Source organism: Lissotriton helveticus, chromosome 5_1 (genome assembly GCF_964261635.1).
Source record: "Lissotriton helveticus chromosome 5_1, aLisHel1.1, whole genome shotgun sequence".
NCBI lineage: Eukaryota > Metazoa > Chordata > Amphibia > Caudata > Salamandridae > Lissotriton > Lissotriton helveticus.
This window is the reverse complement of record NC_136065.1, coordinates 366,373,458-366,397,642: the sequence shown is the minus strand read 5'-3', so window position 1 is coordinate 366,397,642 and position 24,185 is coordinate 366,373,458. Positions and strand designations below refer to the sequence as shown.

The following is a 24,185-nucleotide window of genomic DNA, read 5'->3' as shown; positions in this document are numbered from 1 at the left end:
TTATTTAGAGGAATGGGTAAATGAGAGTCCGTGTCCAATGGCCTCTTTTTCCTGTGTAGGATTGTGACTTTACCAGTCTCAGGATTGATATATATTTTTGCTCCTCTGATGGCTCTGGATGGAAGAGTTCTTCTTCCACTGTCCGTGGCTGTGTCTTTGACTTTTTTAGCTCAGTCTTTTTTGGCTCGAACGTTGCCTTTGGGTCAACAGCCATTTTTGGTTCGATGACTTTCGGTGCCTTGTTGCTCTTCCTCGGCCCGGTTTGTTTGTCCGGGTCGACGACTGATTGCGGATCGACCGGATCTTTAGGTTGGATGCGCTTTCTGTGCTCGACAGGTGTTTTAGGTTGACTGTCTTTGTCGAGTCAGCGATTTTTCTAGGATCGACCGGGTTTTTAGGAGCACTTGTCTTTGGGTCGGTGCCTTTGTTTGGCTCGATAACCTTCTTCGGCTGGGCCACAGGCTTCGGTACGACGCCCTCTGTGTCGGCGACCTTCTTCAGTTCGACGACTTTTGGCGCAGCGGCCTTCTTTGGGTCGACTGCCTTCTTTGGGTCGGCGCCCTTCGGTTCGGCGGCCTTCTTTGGCTCGACGGCCTTCATTGGTTCTGCTCTTTTTGGCTCGACGGCCTTCTTCGGTTCAACGCCCTTAGGCTGTACGGCCTTCTTCGGTTCGACGCCCTTCGGGTCGACGACCTTTTTGGGTTCCAGAACCTTCTTTGGGATAACGTTACTTGGACTTGTGGGGTCTGAAGGCTTAATCTTTGTTTTCGGAGCAGAGCCGGACGGCGGGGCTGCTGAATGATGTTTTGGATCTTGGCTAAGGCCTTTAGGCGATGCCTCGATCGGAGCCTTCTGTAACGGGGTAATTGGTGTCGGGGGCAATGTACTCGCGGTTTGCCCCGATGGGATTTCGTCATCTGAGTCCGAGTGGTCCTCGACGGTGACGATCTCTAGATCCGAATCTTCCCCTTCTGGAAGTTCCTGTTCATCCTCCAAGATGTTGTCTGGTTCCGGTGCCTGTCGCTGCATATCTTGCCTAGCGGCCCGTCGAATCCGGATGGTTTTCTTCGAACGGAATTGGGCACAGGCTGGGCAGGTTTCTTCCTTGTGGTCTGGTGATAGGCACTTGTTGCATACTGTGTGTCTGTCAGTATGCGGGAACTTGGAGTGGCATTGTGGGCACCTTTTGAACGGGCTCCTTTCCATCGACAGCAGGCCCACGTGGCATCGAAAAGGCCCAACGGGCCGCGTCGACGACAGAGTCGAGATGGAAAGCTTGATCAAGTCAAGAAGTACCGAGCGAGAACAATACCGTCGAAGTCGAAAGCCTTTAGGCCTCTAGAAAAGTTTAGTTTCGATTCCGAAGTTGGAGTATAGGAATAACATCCGAACCCAATGGCGGAAAAAAAAAACTGAAGATGGAGAAGATGCCCATGCGCACTCTAGTCCAGGGGAGGAGTCACCTATCTCGTGATACTTCGAAGACTCTTATAGGACAACAAGGTGCAATCATCCGGACCCAACACTAGGCGGCGATCTATGCACAGAAATGAATTCAGCAGCCCACATGCCTCGAACAGATAACACCATCTGCAGCAACTCCAGGCGACCAGGGATGATCTTGTGCACATGTGAATCTACAGCACTACATGCCACAAACAGTTGCTTTCAGGGTAACATTTTCAGTTCCTACCATGTGTAGCTGTAGATACACATGCTGTACATAGACTGCAATGCAATCACCCAAATGCAGTGGCTTAGCCTGAGGATGTTGTAGAAGATTGAAAAACTGTACACAGGTCAGCTTGGTCAATATTTGCTTGCTGTAGTGCCAAGACATCTAGATAGCTTTGTTTGGAAAATCTGTCAGGGGTAGGCCATAGCTGCATTGCAGATGTCAGCTTAAGGAATGTTACCCAAAAAGCCACTGAGGCATCTCTCTTACAAATTGAGTGGAGTCTGGGGAGGGACAGGCAGGGGTCTTTTGGCTCTGGCATAACAGGTCTGTATTTAACGAGCCATCGTGTAACACCTGCTTAACAAAGAGCCTGCCCCTTGTGTTGTTTAGAGAAAGACACAAAGATCTGTTGTGTCTAATGGAAGGGTTTTGTTCTGTCAATGTACTACATCCAAGTATCCAAAGAATGCAAAGCACGTTCTGGTACAGTTTCTGGATATGGAAAGAACACTGGGAGTTCTATTCATTGGTTAAAATGAAAGCTAGAGACTACCTTAGGCAGGAATTTAGAGATTGGTTCTTAGGATTACACTATCGTGATGCACCTGGAATAAGTTTTCTTCCAAAGTAAGAGTGTGCATTTCACTGACATGCCTGAGGGATGCTATAAGGAAAGCCACTTTCCAGGAAAGGAACGAAAATGGGCAAGACTGAAGGGGCTCAAAAGGGGCCCATTAGTCTAGTGAGTACGATGATAAAGTTCTACACAGCAGTGGGAGGCGTCCATTGTGGAATGACCCATTTGAGGTCTTCCATGAAAGCCTTAATGACTGGGATTCTGAAAAGTGAGGTGTGTTGCCTATTTTGTAGGTAAGCATCCACCGCAGCTAACTGCACTCTGATAGATGTATAGACCAGGCCCGGCTTCTGTAGAAGTACCTCATGACTGAACAAAATTAAGTTGAACATGTCCAAGCCCCACATTGGATGGCAGGAGTATGCACAGCATGTGAATCTACAGCTACACATGCCAAAATAAAGTTACGAACATAACCTCAATCGGAGTGGCACTACTTGTCGAGCCACCAGTAGTGCTCGATATATTTACGCTATACGTTGATGGCCTCCGGCTTGGTAGAGTATGCCACGTTTGTGTGGGCTCTGGGGCCTCAGGAAATGATGGCCACAGCTGCCTAGCAGTAACTTATTTTGGCACACTGTAAAAATAGCCCTTCTCCAAGTCCAAACAACTCCGAGGCGTTCTGTATGGTTATAAAACAGCCCATTGGGTAGAGGTCAGACATTAGGATCTGTCCCAGAAAGGTTTCTCAAGGGCCCCAAAGGGCTTAAACCCCAAGGTTTGCTGACCAACATGGTTTCTCACTAAATTCAGTGCTTTTAACAAAAATTAAACCTGTGAGAAAAAGGCTAAGGAAATTCCGAATCCCAGCATGTTTGCCAAGCAGAAAATGGAACCAAAGGCAGTGGATCATTTATATAATTGCTATCTGGCTTTCAGCAGTGAAACTACTACATCGTGTTTCAAGCCACCAGCGCTTGACCTTGTGCTGGGTAGGGGGACTGTTGAAAAGTTTTCTGGATCCACTATGAAGCCTTTGGATATTTACTCTAGGTTGTATGAAGGGGTATCTGTTAGAAATCGTATGCTGCATTTGTTTTCCACACTGTAAGAAAATATTTGACAGAAAGATAGGTTTTAAGAAAGTGGAAGACAAGGACTACTATGTGCAGATGCTCGTCACTGCAAATGCCATCATTTTAAGACTAAAGAAAATTCAATTGAAGGAATATCTATGATGAAATACAAGCCACAGCAAGTGAAAGCAAACTTAGGGCAAGGAAAAATACAGACATTCCTAGTGAAAAGATACAGATGTCTTCAGCTGGACCAAGCATGTTAAGCAATTTCATTGTTTGGGTCAAGGAGAGTCACATACTAGACGTATCAAGTGACGACAGATGGCAGACAGACCCAGTAAGCCAATAATTACAAAGATATACATACAAGACACGAAAGTAAGAAAATGGGTATGTTTATTTTAGGTGGGAAGGTGGAAGTTTGATAGACCAGGAGGAGAAGCTTGTTTGACACAGTCATGACTCACATGGTAGATACTAGACTGAATCAGTGAGGGACATGGGGAAAACAGGTGGCACACAGCATGCAGAGAACATCTTAGAGCACACTCAAAGAAAAGCGATACCAGGTAAGGTCTACTGTCATGCTCACTTACCAGCACCCAGTTCTCAGCGTGTATGATGTGCACTGGACCCTTGGCCTTCCGCTGAACAGAGGAGTGAATAATGTGCCCAGTAACACTGTCAATAAGATATATCCCAATGAAAGCGCGTTCATGGTGTAGGTCTGTGCTTTCAGTCACCACTGCCAGTAGGTTGGGGTTCAGGTACTGAGAGGAGAGATGAAGCAATGAAAACAATGGATTGATAGAGGTGTTCAATATGTTCATCTAGGATAAATGGAAACTAAAACACATCCATACAACTACACAAGAGGTTTTTTTTGTAAAGATACACCAATTTCAATAACCCAACACTACTTTATCTGTTGACAATTTGACTTTACTGGTTCAAATGAGTCCCCATCTGAAACAAGATTAAGATTAGCTATTTGCAATCTACTAAACTACATTTGGTAGAAGTGGACTTATCATCTTAATATTAGTTCAAATAGAGAACAATGTTTCACCAATTTGCAGTCACTGCAGGAGACATTTGCTTTCCCCTGAAGGTGAGACCTCAAATGCATCAGTCTTCCCAACATGAGACAAGCATGTTATTCAAGATTGATCTGTTCTATAGCGGACACCACTCAAGACCAGGAAATGTCTGTTTTATTGCTTTTTACTTCCCTGGAATAAGTTTGAAGTTCAATAAATTAATTATACCTATGAGATCAAAGTAAACAATGCATATTTTGGACACCTTTCACCAGTGCTGGTGGAATGTAACCCTCCCTCCCCTCTGTTAATGTACACCAAACACCATTGCTAAGATTCTTTCTAAGATTACATCCTACGTCTCAAGCCACGGATTCATACTTTGCTCAGTTTGATAGATGCAGGTGAGGTTAAAGTGCAAACACAAGACGTGCATCCAACAGACAGTCCTCGATGGAAGCACGTAAAATTGTAAATTGATAAATTGATACTTGTATAGCGCACTACTCACCCGCAAGGGTCTCAAGGCGCTTGTACGAATACCGCTGTGGAACCCATCCTGGCTTTCCCTGTGAGGTGTCCACTCCTGGGCACCCCCAAGGTGGAGGCCAGGCATCCTTAGCGTTGTGGGGGCCGTTGTGGAGATTAAGCAAGCTATTGCCCAGAGTTGCAGAGTGGGACTCCATGATTGGAATAGGCACCGAGGCGAGAATTATCAGGTCCGTGGAATTTTTTGAGCTCAAGACCCGCCAAGGCAGGGAATTGAACCCTGGTCCCGGGCTAGACCTCTGCATCAGGGTCTGCCGCTCTAACCATTGAGCCACACTTCTCCACGTGACAAGCTGGTACATACACTTTGTTGAAGGCAGATGGTGTTCGATTTGATATCCAAACAGTGTAAATAAGATCATGTCTACATGACATAACCAATGAAACTTTCACTCACGTTAGAAGAAACCATTTGCCAAGTAAATAGAGTACAACAGTTGGACTTAACATCTACAGCACACCATACAGATTTGGCAAAAGGCTTCTGCTGGGAGTGCCAAGGGTCGTGTATGATGCTTCAAGCAATGCATGCTCTTGCATTATTGAGAAGTCTGTTGAATTTGGAAATGAAGAGCCTCTCAATAGATTAGTCTATAGAAAACATTACTGGAAAGACTCAAGCAGAAGGCCTATTCCGATTTATTTCGACAGACGCCCCATGCTTCATTTTGATGCAGACCTATAAATGTTGAGTATTTAAAAGTACAACGAAATCATATGGATGAAAGTAGCTATGAGGCCTAGAAGCCAGGAGCCACTATTTGTATGTTCCTTAAGATGTGGTGAAATAATACACAGTTTGAGCGACTCAGAACACACGCAAGGTCTAAGTTTGAATTGACAACTGACACTTTAAAATTCAGATTTTGCGAGGAATGAGATAGCATTTCTTCTTAAAGGTAGATACACTAATTGCTGTGCAGAGTTTGCACGAAGACACAAGCTCTCTAGAACATGGTGAACTAGCTGATCACCTTAGTGTGATGGGTGAACTCTGGGTAACAAGTGTTTGGTAGCCATAACACAACAACTTAAAACACCCTCTTGGAGTTCAGGCTCAGACAAAAATTAAAACCTTTCTTATTTGTAGTTCTGACTCTCAATGTCAAACCACAGGTTCACAGACAGTCCTATATTAATACGAAAATTACCATCCTGGAGTTTAAACAATTTCCAAAACCAGCGTCAGAGTAATCACAGGAAAGGATTTCACAGGAAGATATTAGTTCAGAATACAAAGATCTAGAACCAGTGTCAGCTCCCAGTTTTTTTTGGAACAAACTATTTGGAAAAAGATTGCAGAACTTTCATTTTTTAGACTCCATTATATCGCCCCTAAAATAATACGCTTTTGAACCTCTTATGTAAGTGCAGGCACAAGTCTTTGAAATTGGAGTGTGGCTGAGGGAAAGACCATTGTTTGTTAACTTCAGGATCCATTACTCATGAGGTGTGCCCATCTCTATTAAAAACAGTACTTGAGTAAGCACTGGAGATGAACGCTCCAAGGTGACTAACAGAGCAACACGTAGCCTTAGAAGGAAGATTTTTATTCTGGCATTGTCAAAGTAGTTGAACCACACACAGAATTGTTAAGTTTTAACTAAAAGCTCCACTTATAGTTTGAAGCCAACAAAGGATTTACAATCCGAAGGCAGCTCAATTGTCTATCTGGCTGAAATACCAAATAGCAAATGATTAGTAAACTCAGAAAGAAAGAGTTCCACATATGTCTATTGTCAGATGCATAATGAATATCACTAAAGGGGAGGGGAAAAAACGCAGGAATATCCCCTCCTAACTAACACAAGGTGTTCTGGGTAATAAAATAGTGCCAGTCTGTACAGAGTATGACCTCAAGTCTGTACCTAATGTGAAAAGAATATAAGGCCACCCTGCAGATAGATAACTTTAATCTAAAAGGATGGAGAGCCCACACCATCCGGTTACACTTGATTATAGGACCTCCACACAAATTCATGACATCTTCCAACTTATGTGGACTCAACTTATCTTTGCCAATTTGTCTGTTAATCGAGTAAGGAAACAAAAAGGTGAAAAACGAACTAACTGACAAGTTTTTTATTCAGGTTAGTGGATGCTATGGTTAAAAAAAGACTGCAGGGGGCTAATTTGACAATGCTAGGAGGTGGACAAGTTTCAGCCTGGAGAAAAAAAACACCTACTTCAGAGTCCACTGGCTTTCAGGACCTTATCCCTTTCTGTGAAACTATTGACTACCTACTATAAAGTGGCGTCAGTCTGAACAACTACTGATTTCAAAACTGCCTACACCATATGGATTCTATTTCCCACTCTCCAATATTACACCCCCCCCCCCCCCCAAAGCAAACTGAGAATAAGCTACCTAAAGCTTACAGCCTTCATAGAAAGAAACTAAGAACAAGTTACTTACCTCCAGTGAAACTCTTTCTAGTGGCTACCCTATCAAACTGCAGATTCCTCCCCACGCACCAGATTGGTTCTGGAAACAAGTCTCCAGCAATGATCCTGCGTGCCGCGCAGTTGTGCGGTGCAGCTTTGTAGCATCCCAGAAGTGATGGAGTGGAGATGCATGTAGGAGACCCCCCTGCATGCAGGATTAGTTTTCTAAATTATCCCCTTTTTGTGGCCTCAAAAAAAGGGTGCTAACGAATGCAGAAGAACACTACTTCAGACTTTTTTTTAGATGTTAAAAAGAGACACAATACATAACAGGGTGGAGTGAGCGCAGTGAGGAATCTGCGGTTTGGATAGAGTATTCACCAAAAAGAGCCTTACATAAGGGAAGTAACTTATTTTCTGATGGGTACTTCTAACTGCAGAGTCCTCCTCTTAGACTGGATACAAATGCAGTACCCCCCGAAGTCAAAGGTCTGTAGAATTGAAAAAGTCCTGTGTATAAAAATGCCCTTCTGCTGGACCTGGCTGTCAAGCCAGTAGTGCTTTGTGAACATATACAATGGAACCCATATCACGGCCTGTGGATGTGAAGGATAGGCACTCCAGCAGCCGAAGCAGTGGCAGCCTTGGTAGAATGGGCTCTCAGACCTTCCTGCGGATGCTTTTTGGCCTGTGCACATTGGATCTTGATGCCGAGGACTATCCATCTCTACAGAGTCCTCTTCTGCAGTCTTTCCTTTCTTCGTTCAGGATAACTGCCCACAAAAAGCTCATTATCGTGTTCTTTGGTACAACCAATGTGAAAACTTAAATCCCTTTATGGGGGATCAGCCAATGGAGCCTCTCCTCCTCTTTCAGTGAGTGAGGGGGAACAAAGAACGCTGGCAGATTGATGGATAGCCCAACATAGACTAGAGTCACAACTTTTAATGAGAATGCCGCCCATATTCTCTACACCAAACGTGGCTGGGGAAAAAGGTGGTATATGTTAGTTGCATTCAAAGTACTCGGTGCTCCCTCACGCAATGAGGGGAAAATCGCTAGAAAGATAGACAAAGACAGGAGAAGCAACAGGCAACTATTCATCAGCTTCAAGGTAGTACACATTAGAAATGGCAAGACCAAGTTAAGGGCCAATTGTATGATTTGGGAGGAAACATTTGTGTCAAAACTTTACTAAATCTCATCACAAGTGATTTAAACAAGGATAGTTGGTTCAATAAGCATAGAAATGCCAAAACATAACATAACATTTAATAGTGGCCACTGAAAGACCTGGCTGGGCTATATATCAAACAAACAAAAGAACATTTGCGGACTTACAAATCCCACGCCAGAACACAGATTTGTCCCAGTACTTGGCATAAATGGATTTTGAGTAAGCATGCCTGGTGGCAAGGATGACATCCACTACCTTATGCGACAGTTTAAAGGCAGTCAATTGCTGCTGCTAAATCTACATACATGTAGGTGTAGATTGCACAGATTCAGTTTTAGGACTCAGCCTTGTTACTGTGAGCGAAGATCCTCCGAAAGTGATAGTCTGAACGGAGGACAGATGCTCATGCTCAGAAGTTCTGGGTACCACATTCATAACCTAATCTTGAGAAACTAGGAGGACTTGGGCCCGATCATTCTTAATCCTCTTCAGATCTCAGGGCAGGTGGGGCAGGGGTTGGGCTGCAGGGGTTGGAAGGCGTAATGGATTCCTGTGCTCCTTTCCAGCTGGGATGCACCTCCTAACAAGTGCTCTAGTAGAAACTCCAACATGCAAAACTTCCCACATTGCGAGTTCCATGGTGGCAAAAAGATCTAGCTAGGGTATTCCACACTGTTGGAAGATGCCCTGACCCATAAGTGATCCACCAGACACTGCCTGCTTCAATTACCCTCGCTGACATTAGGGATGCTGCCAGGTGGTTCACAATCGTGAAATGCCCCTACGCTCAAACCAATTCCAGAGGAGCAGAGCAACCTGGTGCGGGAGCAAAGACCAGCTGCATGCAGCTTGTTGCAATAACGCATGGCGGTCGAGGTATCCATTAGAACTTGCATCAGCCTCCCTTTGGTGGATAGCAGTAAGGGCTTCCAATTGAGTAGAAAATCAGAGTTGACTGATGTTGGTTTGTGATGCTTGGCTATCTGCCAATTCACCGGTGGGCAGAACAGGGCCTCAGCTAAGTGCCCATCATGTTATCAGTGCAGGCCTTGTTAAAGAGGAGAAATAACTCAGAAGCAGATGGATCAGGCTGCAGAATATCCATAAGGAATTTTTCAGTTTCAAGTGAAGGCAGCTGTTAATATAGGACTTCAGCTGCCTGCCTGCCACTACACAGGAGGAACATTCTTTCATTGATGGCCCATGTGGGGGAGTCAAACAATGCCTCTTGGGAGGTATTAAGCCCATTGGCCTCTTCTAAACCCATGTAAACCTTACCATCTAAGTTGTGAGGGAGAGATAACCATCCCTATCCTCATCATCATCATTCCCATCCGGAGGTGTCGCTTGTTCTAATCAGTGGAATAATTATAATGAAGTCCCTGCTGGCATGTATTTTCTGGTAGAGGCAGGGGTCACAATGAGAATGAATAACGACCAGTTGCGGTTTCGTAATTTTGTAACTTGACAACTGTGGAGATGGAGCCAAAGTTTATTTGGTGTACTTCCGGCATCATTGCTACCGGAGTGGACATTGAAGGACCCGGCTTAGGTTTTGGAGCCGAAATGTAAATCTATACCCGAGTCAATACAGGCCTGAAACAGAGGCCCGGGGATCAGACAGCTAAGGTAGGATTCACTGGCGAGGATCCTAATGGATCCCATTGGCAGGAACCCAACTTGACCTTCTGTTCCTTGTGCATGAAAGCATACCAGAGGAAGCTGGAATAGCATCAACAACTGCAGCATGACCTCCTTGGTGTTGCAGAGGACCTAAAAAACTCGGGGCACATCAGGATCAGTTAGTGATTCACTGCTGCGACCAAAGACGAAGAGGGAGAGGGAGACTAACTCACTATGACACTGTAGCACCTACTCTTTATACAGAGTGGCTGGATAGGGGTTGAGGGCTCTTCCGTTTTTTGTTGCGTTTGGGCTTTGACTTCGATTTGGACTTACTCGAGCACTTTCCACGTGTGGGAATGGCTTTGAGAGCAGGATCGAGTCCGGGATCAAGACTTGGAGCAGAAGTGTTACTTACGCAAAGGCTTCAATGTCTTAGTTTGAGCAATGTACTGCTTAGATTCTGGTTCCCGGATCCCAGTGCATAAGGGTGCATTTAACACACTACTTAAAGAGTGGCAACCCAAACTTGTACACACCTTGCGTGGTTCCCTGACTGACATCTGTTTTTCTACAGTCAAAGCATGGATTGAAAGGGGACATCATTCCCTAACACTCCTGAATTGTTATGCAAGTTGTACGAAGGCCAATTAAATTTGGAACGGTGCGCTGGATCCACACCGAAAGGCACAGAAAGAAAGGAACTGACGCCAGCATATGGTAGTGGCACTTTTACGCAGCTCTGATCCATCACTTCCTGGAGGTACGGCACCATCATTGAGTCGCACAGTTCCACCTAGCGGCATGCTGAAGAAAGGTTTTTAGATCCAGTCTGGCACCTGGGGAGGGTTCTATGGTGAGGAATCTACAGTTTGAAGTATCCATCAGAAAGAAACTGTTACCTACTGACAATTTACTGCCTTCGCTTAAGGAAAAAATCTTCATATGCAAATAAGATTTTGTCTAGGTTGGAACACAAAATCTGCACCAACAGCAACATGTGACCACATTATTACCACAGTGAATTCAAGTGGAGTTGCTGCTGGAGTGGCTTCCGTCCTTTCTGCTGCCTTTCATACTGTCCAGCATCCTACATACCTTTGGAGACCCGATTCTACAGGAAGAGAAGGCACTGTACTGCAGTGGATTGCCTCCTTGCTCTCTAAAAGGGGAAAGGATGTAGCCTTACGGCTAGAGGGGTCGACCTCGAAGCTGGGGAACCGGGTTAGAGTCTCTGCAACGACACTCAACATTCTGTGATTCTGGGCAAACCGCTTAATCTTCCAGTGTCCTTTTGTAACGAAATTGGTGTTCATGTAAAGCGCTCGGATACCCGATGTCTTGGGTCTAGTTTGAGCTATATAAAACTCTAAGAACAAAAAAAGATCCCATATATCACTGCGCCCTTTCTGCTCTGCTTCTTTCCCTCAACCTCCCACTCTTCTTCCAAGGCCATCTGCAGGAGATCATCTACTCCTCAAAGCTCAACTGCTGCAATTATTAACACTCCTGAAACTTGCGAAGCTATCAGATTTAGATTCTTAGTATGCCATCACCCAATGTCTGTTAGCTGTTTGCCATTCGATGCTAATGCAACACCTCAACCAAAACACAGCTAACACCTTTCGGAGACAACAATTTCATGATCTCAGGCGCCCTTTTGAGCACCACTCTCTGACGCAGATATAGGTGCTATATATTTCACTCTGATCATACACCTTTAATTATTCAACCTCAACTAAATAACACACAGGAGAACTGGTAGCTGGAGGTTTACAATTTCCTATTACAAGACCCCATCATTAGACAAGACTGAAAACATCAAGGAATACTTGCAAAATAATTATATGTTAGAAATGCCTGGGGCGACACCTTTGGGGCACTGCAATCAGTTAAGGGGGGATACTGTATAATAGCAGTGTCTGCTAAGAAGGCAAAGCTGAGAAGGTCAGTAGAACCAAGTTAGAGGCCCAACTTAAAGGTTTTTTATTACAATATGTTGAAAAGTCCTGGCACGGGGGTTCACAAATCCAAGTCCTCGATTATGATAAAGCAGAACATGCCACGCACTGTATCAAACAATTTTACATAGCAGGTAGCAAAGCAGGGAAACTCCTAGTTGCCCAAGTAAATGGGAGAACTGCATCCACTAGAATAATGAAAAAAAGAAAATAAGAGCAGAGGGCAGCCTGGTAGAAGAGAATGGAGAGGTAAGCAGCACACCTATGGAATAGCAGAAAGACCTGCCCAATATAATCATCATTACACAACATATACTGCACATTTGAGCATCCCACAGCACAAGAGCTCCCCACAAGCATCAACAATGGTCTGTGCACTTTAGTGAGCAGGGGGGGGGGGGCTATGGGGGAGACACACTGCGCCAGCTATGTGTTTGTATTAGTCAGTTCCCTGGTGTTCGCACCACTGTAAATAATTGTGGAGTGGTTGCCAAATGTCATGTGTGCAAGAGGATAGGGGTTTCAAGGAAGCATATGCTGCACTAATAATATTGCAAAAGGTTAACCTTAGAAGCCATCCATCCACTGTCCGGGTGCGGCAACTGCCCGAATGTAGACCTATCTCGTGTTTGGCCAGCAGAAGATCCATTGTGGAACATCATGTACATAGCCCAATAATGCAAGAAGTGGGTCGGGCTGCACCATAAACCCCACCATTAGGGAGAGCTGGGCAAAGACAGCAATCTATAACTCACCTATGCGAGTACACGTCCTGGTCAGGTGGGCAAAGGCAGCATCAACAGCACGGCACCTAGGACTGTGAGGACCTGGAGGGATCTAATTAAGCCAAAAAAAGAGGTGTGGTGCATCTGCGTCATAAGAATTTAAAGTGAATCAATTTATGTCTGTGGTTGAGAGAAATCCGTTTGGTTTGTAGACAGCAAAAATACTAGATTTTATCTGGCAGAGGCTGGTATAACTTGTGCTCCCTTAGGTCTCGGAGATGGCCATCTCTAACAGGGAGAAGGGTCAAGCTGACACTATAGAGTGCAGAAACTAAGTGTCCATCATCTGCCTGTGTTATCAAAATGGTGAGAGGAGTGAACTCAGCAGGGGCCTGGGATAAGTGGAGAGCCGAGTGCGCAGAATGCTATGTAAGCGCCACCAAACAAAATGGTCCATAGGGGTAGCCTCAGTAAAGTGTGTGCTATCATCATGCAAGAGGACATGTTTGTCCCGGAACAAATCTCCAAGTGTGCACAGTGCATGTCGTGTTCATGTGCTTTTGACAATGGCTTCCAATGTAGGGGGCAGTCATTGATTATACGCAAGAGGCAGGGCGGTAGAGTACAAGAGTTTCTCCCCTAGGAGTCGGAGGAGGTTTTTTCCATGTCCAGAAGGTGGTGGAGAGAGTCTGGTTGTCCACAGGGGCCAAAGGAAGCCAGGTTAGGAGAAGAGCATGCAGCGGGATCTCTACCGGCTTGTTGCGCTCCTATCTGTCGTAGGGGATTTGTGCACCTCTGGGGTAAGAGTGGTACAGATAGTGACACTGGGCCGCTAGGTAGTAGAGCTGAAAATGGGGAACTTCGAACCCACTACGCTCGTAGGAAAGCACTAGCTTTTCCGACCCCACTCACGACCAGCCCAGATCAACCTCAACAAGCTCTTCAGTATTACAAAAAAATCACGTTAGAAAGAGGGATAAGGATATTAAAAAAAGTTTAAAACAGCGAGAGAGGACCACCATTTTGAAAATGGTGATGCGGCCCGCCATGGACACTGGCAGACTAATCCAACCCTCAATCTGCGTTGTTAGACGTTCAATTGCCAGACCGTAGTTAAAACACAGGACCTGTTCCTTGCTGCAGTGTACATGGATGCCAAGATATTGAATGTGTCCTCGCACCACCGAAGGGGGTATTGCACGACGTGGGAGTTGTAGCCGTATTACGCAGGAATAGATCAGACTTTCCACAGTTTATTTGGAGCCCAGAGAACAGGGCAAATCTTTAGATCTCGAAGAAGGTGTGATTATTACTTTTTTCCAGTATGTTGGAACTATTCCACTCTCCAGAGATTGCTTACAAATCAGTCTGAGCACCGGGAAGAGCTCTGTTCCTAAGGCTTTCCATATTTTGTGTGATAGCGGATACAACGGGGAGCCTGAGGAGACACTACGGGCTATTTTGGTAAAGTCTTCCTCTGATGGTATGTCAAAATGATTAAGGCTGCCAGATGTCTCTCCCATTTCCTGCTCTTGTTTATGGGTGGATAGATACCCCTGGACATTCCATTTTGATGGCATAATTCCCACTTGTAGCACCTTAATGATTTTGCTGATTTTATCCTCAAAAAGGTGGCCAAACCATCACAGATATTGTGTGGGGGAATCTCCTTTTTGTGCAGACCGGGTTAGTGATATCATTCACTATTTTAAAGATACTCTTAGCACTATTAGGAGATTTTAGAATGAAGTCAGCGAAGTACTCCGCTTTTGCCATAGTAATTTCTTTTTTGTAACTAGTTATTGTTTCTCTCTAAGCATTTTTATCCTCATCTCTGTAGGCTCTACTCCATTTCCGCTCCGCCTGTTTACATTTCTTTTCCAAAAGTCTCAAATTATCATTATACCAGGGAGCAGAAGGTCTGCCCTTTTTTTAATGTCTTTTAAGGGTGCTAACTGGTCAAGCCTCGTACTTATTTGATTACAAGAGTTCATGTAATTATCGTCCACTTGTTTGCCTGCATCAAAGGCCCTGTTCACAAAAAGCTCTGGCGATGGCATTGCCTTTCCTATGATTCCTCTCCAATCCCTGCCTTTGAGATTCTTTTTTTCCTTAGGGTCAACTATTTTCAATCTCGGGCTAACAATCCCGAATTGGACTAAATAGTGTTCGGACCAGCCGTTGGAAAGACTGTCCCCATCTCGATCAGGTCTTTATTTGCAATAATTAGGTCCAATATGTGCCCACCCCTATGCGTGGGCTCTAAAACCCACTGTGTCAGATTCACGTCTTCACATGACTGGAGAAGACTTTTATATCTAGAGTCTAAACTCCCATTAGGCCACAAATTAAAATCTCCTAGAATGAGTAATCATGAATGAGTTAACGCCATATTGCTGAGGACGTCTGCCAGCGCACCCTGTTGAGAGCTGGCTACTCCAGGTGGTCTATCACAGACAATGCCAGTCAGTACATGTACTTTGGGGTCTTGTAATGCAAATCCCAGAAGTTCAGAGCCGCTCTCCTCGTCAATGTCTACTGAGATAAAATCCCATTTTTCTTTAAAAATAATTCCAACCCCTCCTTACCCAATCTGCCAGGGTTTGTGTAGTGCCTTGTAGCCCGGTGGGCAACTTTACCCCAGCTCCAGGGCTGACCCAGGGTGTGTCCATGTCTCAGTCATAAAAAGGACATCCATATTATGGGTATCTAATAATAGTTGGACCTCCACGCAATGTTTATGTAGGGATCTAACATTAAGTAGGCCACATGCGAGCTTATCCTCTTTCCCTAGTGTTACTTGTGACCTGGGAGAAGTAACCCCATCCATCCCCACTCCTGACTCACAAATATCTCGCAGCTCCCCACTTGTATAATGGTAGCCCCTTTGTCCTCCGTTTAAAATGCCAAGATGGGCAGCATGGATGATGCTGTGCGCGGTCAGGGCACAGACGGGCTTGTATTTGGCACGCCTTTTGTGCGCCTTTGGTGCGGTCGCGCCAGCGGGTGTTTTAATGCCCTGGATAGAAAAAAAGACTAGAGCGCTGACCCAAAACACAGCGGGCTCAATCTAACAGGCAAACACCACAGGGTCAAGAGCACTGTTAAGGATATGTAACAATACTTTTCAAATGATGCAGTATCAAAAGACGTATTAAAAATAGTTCTAAAACAACAAAGTGCAATACGTGGATTTCGCAGCAACCACCTTCAGCCCCCCACACTCGCGGTCGGCAGATACTGAATATGCTACTTACCAGTATGAATCTGTTCTTGGCATGTAGGGCTGCTAACATTCATATCTATTGCATAGATCGCCGCCTAGTGTTGGGTCCGGATGATTGCACATTGTTGTCCTGGAAGAGTCTTCGAAGTATCACGAGATAGGTGGCTCCTCCCCTGGACTACAGTGCGCATGGGCATCGACTCCATCCCCAGATTGTTTTTAGCCATTGTGGTAGTGATGGAGTGAAATAGTGTAAATGATGTCCATGCTAATGATTGAATGCAAGAAAATATCTGCAGCTGCTACGGGCACCGGGGAGGAGGGCGGGCGATATGAATGTTAGCAGCCCTACATGCCAAGAACAGATGCATACTGGTAAGTAGCATATTCAGTTCGAGGCATGTGGGCTGCTAAATTCATATCTATTGCATAGAATACATAGCAGTCCCTCAATTAACGGCGGCCGCCCGTGCCAGCTGCAGAAGTCTGAAAAAGAGTTTTGAGAACAGCCTGTCCAACAGCTGCCTGCTGTTTGGAGTGCACATCTACACAGTAATGCTTGGTAAACGTGTGTGGTGTAGACCATGTGGCTGCTCTACAAATGTCTTCCAAAGGAATGTTCCCTAGGAAAGCCATGGAGGCTCCCAACTTGCGTGTGGAGTGTGCTCTTGGGGGGATCGTTAAAGTACGTTTAGCTTTTTGATAACAGATCTGAATACATTTAACGATCCACCTGGCTATTCCTGCTTTGGAAATAGGGTTGCCTTTGTGCTGTGGTGAGAAGGCAACAAAAAGTTGCTGTGTCTTTCTAAATTGTTGTGTTCTGTCAATGTAGTACATCAATGCCCTTTTTACGTCCAAGGTATGGAGCATTCTTTCTGCTACAGTCTGTGGGTTCTGAAAGAATACGGGCAGTTCAATAGTTTAATTGACATGAAACTGTGACACCACCTTTGGAAGGAACTTGGGGTTAGTGCGGAGCAACACCCTGTTTGAATGAATTTGTATAAATGGCTCTTGAATTGTGAGCGCCTGCAGCTCACTAACACGCCTGAGAGATGTAATAGCAATGAGAAAAGCCACTTTCCATGTTAAGAACTGAATCTCACAGGAGTCTAGTGAGAACCACATTGAGGTTCCACACAGGAGCTGGTGGTGTTCTGGGAGGAATGACTCGCTTCAGTCCCTCCAGGAAGGCTTTAATGGCAGGCACCCTGAAAACAGAGAGATGCTGCCTGTTCTGGAGATAAGCCGCTATGGCGGATAAATGTTTCCGAATGGAAGCGTAAGCTAGATTGCATTTGTAAAGATGTAACAAATAGCAGATGATGTTAGGAATGGATGCATCTAGCAGGTTAATGTGATGTTCTGTACAGTAGATGACAAACCGCTTCCACTTTGCAGCATAGCAAGCTCTTGTAGTGGGCTTCCTGGCCTCCCTGATAATGTCCATGCATTCAGGAGGCAGGTTGAGGTAGCCAAACTCTAGGACCTCAGGAGCCAGATCGCCAGATTGAGCTGTTGCGGATCTGGATGCTGAATGTCGCCATGGCTCTGCGTCAAGAGCCTGGGTGTGAGATGCAGCCTTTGATGCGGTACCACGGAAAGTTCTAGAAACGTGGTGTACCATGGTTGGCGTGCCCACGTTGGAGCAACCAGGATGAGCGTCATCGAGTGTTGCTTTAGCTTTCTTGCCACCAGCGGTATGAGAGGTGCTGGGGGAAAAGCGTACGCAAATCTGCCTGACCAATTCATCCATATCGCATTGCCCTGCGACTGTGGGTGAGGGAACCTGGCGGCAAAGTTTTGGCATTTTGCGTTTTCCCTTGTGGCAAACAGGTCGATCTCTGGATGACCCCACTGCCGGAAGTACGGGCGGAGTACTGATGGATGTATCTCCCACTCGTGCATTTGATGGCTGTACCTGCTGAGCAGATCCGCCATCTGGTTGTCTTTGCCCGGGAGGTGTTCCGTCATGAGGAAGATGTTCCTCTAAATGGCCCACTTCCACATGCTCTGAGCCAGATGAGACAGCTGTGGAGAGTGCGTACCTCCCTGTTTCTGGATGTAGTACATGGCTGTCATGTTGTCCGTCCGGATCAACACGACTTTGTTGCACAGATGTACTTTGAAGGATTTGAGCGCCATGAAGATCGCCAGCAACTCTAGGTAGTTGATGTGCATCCTCTGTTGCTGCGTCGACCACAGTCCCTGCACCGTGTAGTGGAGCACATGAGCTCCCCATCCCTGGAGAGAGGCGTCCGTCGTCATGATGACTTGCGGCACAGGCTCTTGGAACGGTCGGCCCTTGCAAAGGTTGTGTGGAGTCCACCAATGCAGAGAGTTGTATGCCCGACCGGTCACCAACACTAGGTCTGTCAGTTGTCCTTGAGCCTGTTTCCACTGATTCGCCAAGCATTCTTGGAGCGGACGCATATGCAACCGTGCGTGCGGGACTATGGAGATGCAGGAGGCCATCATGCCTATCAACTGCATGAACACTCTCGCTGGTAGTGAGTGTTGTGGTCTGAACCGTTGGATGAGCGACTGAATGTGGTCGATCCTCATCGAGTTTGGCTGCGCCATAGCAGTCAGGGTATTGATCGTCGTGCCCAGATATTGCCGCACATGGGCCGGCTGAAGGTGCGACTTGGGGTAGTTCAGCGAGAACCCCAGACTGTGAAGGAGGTGAATGGTGTGGGACATGTCTGCGGCGCACTGCCGTTCCGACCTTGCTTGAACGAGCCAGTGGTCTAGGTAAGGGTAGACATGTATGTTCTGTCTCCTGAGGTGCGCCGCTACTGTCGCCAGACACTTGGTGAACACTCTGGGGGCAGTGGTCACTCCGAAGGGTAGGACTTTGAACTGATAATGCCTATTTTGTATGGTGAACCTGAGGTACTTTCTGTGGGAGGGGTGGAGTGGTATGTGAAAATAAGCATCCTTGAGGTCCAAGGTTGCTAGGAAGTCCCCTTGGTTCAACAGTGGGAGAATTTGCTGCAGTGTTAGCATATGAAAATGTTCTGAGAGGATATACAGGTTGAGGGGGCGTAGATCCAGAATGGGTCTGAGGGATCCGTCCTTTTTTGGGATGAGGAAGTATAGGGAATAAACCCCTGTTCCTTCCTCCTCCACTGGTACGAGCTCTATTGCGCCTTTTTGCAGCATCACAAGAACCTCTTGCTGCAATAAGTGCAAGTGCTCTGCTGACATAGGACGTTGTCGTGGGGGTATGTTGGGTGGAGTGGACGTCAACTCCAAACAATAACCGTACTGGATAAGTTGCCTCACCCACCTGTCCGTGGTGATGGACGTCCAGACTGGCAGGAACTGCTGGAGTCTCCCCCCGACAGGTGTTGGATGGTCGGGGGGCAGTGACAGAGAGTCACTGTTTGTTGGCAGCAGAGGAACGGGAGCTGTTGTTGCCTCTGCCCTTGGCACTGTTTCCTCTGTAACCCCCTCTACCCTGCTTGGGGTACGAGGATTGTGCGCCACCTCTAGTGAATTGCGTCTGCTGTGGCAAGTGTCCTCTGTTAACACCACGTGCACCTGAGCGACGAAAAGTGCTCCCTCTGAATTGCTGAGACTGAAGCGCCCCCATAGATTTAGCTGTCTCATTGTCTTTTTTGATCTTCTCGAGGGTGGTGTCGACGTCTGGGCCAAACAGTCTGTCGGGATTAACGGGCTGGTTGAGTATAGTTGTTTGTATGTCAGGCTTGAACCCTGAGATGCGAAGCCATGCTTGACGCCTCAATATCACGCTAGTGTTAATCGCTCTAGCCGCTGTATCTGCAACGTCAAGCGCACACTTGATTGCAGCGTTTGAAATAAGCTTGCCCTCCTGTATTAGCATCTCAGCTGCCTCCTTAAACTCATCTGGAAGGTGTTGTAGGAGCTGCTCTAGGGTGTCGTAATGCGCCCTATCATATCGTGCCAACAGGGCCTGTGTGTTCGATATGCGCCAGATATTGGCTGCCTGTGCAGCCACCCTTTTCCCCGATGCCTCCAGCACTTTCGACTCTTTGTCTGGGGGAGGAGCTTCACCCGTTGTCTGCGAGTTCGCCCTCTTGCGGGCATTGGCGACCACCAAAGAGTCCAGAGGCAGCTGGCCCCGTATATATGCTGGGTCCCCAGGTGCCGGTCTGTATTTTTTTTCTATTTGTGGGTTGACCACCCTTGCCCTTGTGGGTTCCTTGAAGATGTCAGTGGCATGCTTTAGGACCCCTTTTAGCATTGGAAGTGTTTTTACTGTCTTTTCTGCGGCAGAGAAAGTGTCAAACAGAAAGTCTTCTTCCACAGGGTCGGCATGCATTTCCACCTTATGATTAGCAGCCGCCCGTTCAATTAAGGCATTAAATGCCACTGAGTCTTCAGTTGGGGATGTCCGTACACCATAAACCTGTGGGTCCTGTACCACTTGTTGGTCCCCCTGGTCACCAGTGTCCACCCATGAGACCTGCTGCTCATCAGGGTCATTGTTATCTGGGAAGTTGTACTGTTCATCCTGGTCACCTTCATCTCCCCCTGAAGCATTGGGTGAAGGTGTTGGGTTCCTCCTTGGTTGTGGATGAAGAGGTTCAACAAGGGCAGGAAAGTCCTGTGCTGGCTTTTTCTTCTTCAAAGGTATCACATACGATTCCAATGGCTGGGAAGTAATTTTTCGCTTATAGAGCGTCAATTTTACCGTGTCTGCGTCGATATACTGCTCAGACTGCTCTTCTGACGCTTGTTGTCGACCCAAACGTCCACTTAGTATCGAGTGTTCCGAAGCATCAGTGTCCTTTGGCACCGACCGGGGTGTAAAAGCCTTTGGTGCCACCTTCGGCGGCAGAGTGTAGAGGATCGGCGTTGAAGTCTTCCTCGGTGCCTCCACTAATTTTGTAACCGACGGCTTGTGAGTCGTCGATGGCAAACTCTTCTCCCGAATTCTCTTGAGGGAGTCGGAGACTTGTTTAGTGAACGAAGCGGAGGGTTTAGTCGGCCCGACCGATGACCTCTGTCCGTCACCATGGGAGGATCCCAGCGTCGACGAGGTGTCCGTGCGTGTCGGAGACTCAGACGCATCCTCGGCCCCAATGGTCCGGGCCTCCAGCCCAGCCTTAGGCTTTGGACCGGCAGTTTTGTGTCTTTGCGTAGGGCCTCCGGAGCTCGGGGCCCTTTGTAGACTGCGCTTCAACCGGGCGTTTGCCTGTTGGCGCCGTAGTCGTGTCCGATGGTGGGTCGACAGTCTTTCTGGGCTTCGATTGAGCCACCGTGCTCGACACGTGCTCGACGACCTTCTTCGAGCTTGGCTCCTTGGCCACCGTATGTAGCGGAGCAGGCTGGACAGCCTTCTTCGGCTTCGGAGCCACTGAAGTCGACGGCGTCGATGACGTAGCAGGCGTCTTCAGTTTCGATGGTGCGTCGGCCATCTTTGTTGTTGTCGATTCCGAAGGTTTCGGTTTCGATATGCTCAATGGCGGCTCCGCTGGTGTGTCCGTAGCCGGGCCAGAAGGCGGGGCCGTGGATTGCGGTGTAGGGTCGTGGGTACAGCCGAGTGGCGATCCCGTGACCCGAGCCATGTTACTTTCGGGGCATAGCTCTTCCTCCGAGCTATCTTCCGCGGCCCCATAAACTTCTTCGACGTCCCCTACCTCCTCGACGTTTTCCTCTAGGTCCTGGCCCTCGACGGGTTCTCCGGATTCGGCCTCGACCTCCGTCGATGGTGGTGAAATCTGCAGATGATGGCTTGGGCCTTCTGCCTCGGGGTCGTCGAAGATGTCGACTGGTGCCGGAGCCGCTCGCCGGGCCTCAAGGCGCGCCGGAGCTTGAGCGTCTTCTTCGACCTGAACTTCGAACAGGCCATACAGTTGGCCTCGTTGTGGTCCGGCGAGAGGCATTTGTTACAAACTGGATGCACGTCGATGTGTGGGTACTTCGAACCACACACAGGGCAGAATCCTGAACGGGCTCCGTTCCATCGTAGTATCGTCGGGGTCTTGCTGCGACGACAGGGCCTCGATGTCCGAAGAGTTACTCGACTCCGCAGAAGACCGACTCGTAGAGTCGGAAGAAACACGAGACCGAACGCGAACAATACCGACGAGGTAACGAAGGCCTTTTGGCCTTAAAGAAGTAGTTTTTTTCGATTCCGAACAGGAGACGTCGAAATCACATCCGAACCCAATGGCGGAAAAAAACAATCTGGGGATGGAGTCGATGCCCATGCGCACTGTAGTCCAGGGGAGGAGCCACCTATCTCGTGATACTTCGAAGACTCTTCCAGGACAACAATGTGCAATCATCCGGACCCAACACTAGGCGGCGATCTATGCAATAGATATGAATTTAGCAGCCCACATGCCTCGAACCATGTGTTACAACAGCATGAACTGTGCCTCCCAAAGGCACCTCTCACCAAACGGATGGAAGGCTGCCATTGCAGGCTGCGTGTCTCGATGCAGACAAAAGGGAAAATGAGACATGTCACAAATCCCTGTGTGCCATATCCCTTTGCACTGCATGTAATGTTTGTAAGTCACTCCTACAGCAGGCCTGACATTCCTAAGGCAGGGTGCTAAATATTACATGGGAGGGCATACCTGCATGAGCAGATATGCCCTTGTGCTGGCAGTCCTATTACTGCCAGTACAAGTGACCAGGGTGGCCATTCAAAACCATGTGCCGGACACTGGTGAAAACTTGTTCCCAAGCTACACGAGGGCTTTACTGAAAATAGGGAAATTTGGTATCAAACATCTCATATGAAAAAACCCACACTGAGTCCAGTGATAGATTTCCCTACACATGCAACCAGAGGGCACCTAAGAGGAAACCTACCAGCCTCTGGTGTGCTCCCTGAACAATTTCTGCCAGTTTTTGCCACCTGAGACACAGTTCGGATATCCAAGAGCGAGAGTTTCTGTTCTCAGGAGACCCAGAACAAAAGCCTGTCCGGTAAGAGGGTAACAGCCCTCCCAAAAGATGATCTGCGGATTAGCCTCCCAGGCCGGCCCTCTTCAAAAAGCTGCTGCCTTTGGAATGCAAGTCTGGCTCCCTTCACAGGAGAGAAAGCCGCCACCCACCTTTGTCCAGGACCTCTTGGCAGCTGGGCAGGCGGGAAAATTAACTAGTCAAGTAGGCGTGCCACCTCCAGGTAAGCACCACCCCTAACATGGGCTACACTGAGGTGGCCATCCTTTCAGAAGTAGCAATCTTTGTGATTGCATACGTAGGCAATCTGGGAAAGGAGTATGCCCACTCCCACAGGAAGTGGTCATATAGGGGGAATATACAAGACTACTGCCCTACACTCCCCTAACACCCTTAAATTCAGAATTTAGGAGAGTCCCTGGCATCAGAGAAGCAGATCCTTATCATCTAAGAAGCGAGGACACCGAAGAGCCACAAACGCAGAGAGGAGAGAAGAAGTAGCTGACCTGGTACCAGCCCTGCCAGTCTGTCTGCATCCCTCGTCGAACACTGCGCCAAAGTCGACTTGTCATGCAGCTGTTGACTCCAGAAACTTTGGGGCTGCCTGCCTTCGATAAAGAACCAAGACCTACCGTGGGACAGTGGAACTGTTCTTTGCGTCTCACAGAAACTCCAAAAGAAAGGGCTATGAGGCCCCTGGAACCGCCAAACACAGACACCTGAAGCCACCACTGCACCAGTTGCTCCAAGTCAGTGTCGAACTGGGCCAACAGTGTCATCAAGGTTCTCCAGCCTACAGAGCCCAAGTCCATCGTAGTTTCACCCCTTGTGGACCCCTTCCGACGTTGCCTGCAGCCTCTGCACACTTTACCGTGATTGTTCCGATAAGGAATAACCAGACGTCTAAGGACACCTCTGCACCCATCGCTCCTGGGGCATGGAGAAGAGGACCAATGGTGTCCCTACATCCCCAAGCATCGTGAGGACTCAGCACCCCCGCCCACCAGTGTTTCAGCCCGACTGGCCTCCTAGCCAGAACCTGCAGCCACTTTTCGCACAGACCGATCTCCATATAATAACACTGGGCTCCCAACACTGTTTTGTAACCTGCACCCGACCGCTGGTGGTGTACTGTTGAAGCTGCTTCGGGTCTAGCCCACACCACTCACCTCAACCCCAGGAGATTGGTCCGATAAGTTGCTGCCTTATACCTGTTTGCAGAACTTGTTCTTCCTTCCATAGGATAACAT

At 47.4% G+C, this 24,185-nt stretch overlaps 1 protein-coding gene across 1 annotated transcript in view; it reads right to left on the bottom strand.

Moving 5' to 3' along the window:
- EMC1 (ER membrane protein complex subunit 1) overlaps nucleotides 1-24,185 on the bottom strand; it is a 320,125-nt gene that overhangs the window by 93,346 nt on the left and 202,594 nt on the right. The window contains exon 19 of the mRNA XM_078642497.1: nucleotides 3,934-4,107. Coding sequence (XP_078498623.1) covers nucleotides 3,934-4,107 — 174 coding nt within the window. The remainder of the gene's footprint in view (nucleotides 1-3,933; nucleotides 4,108-24,185) is intronic.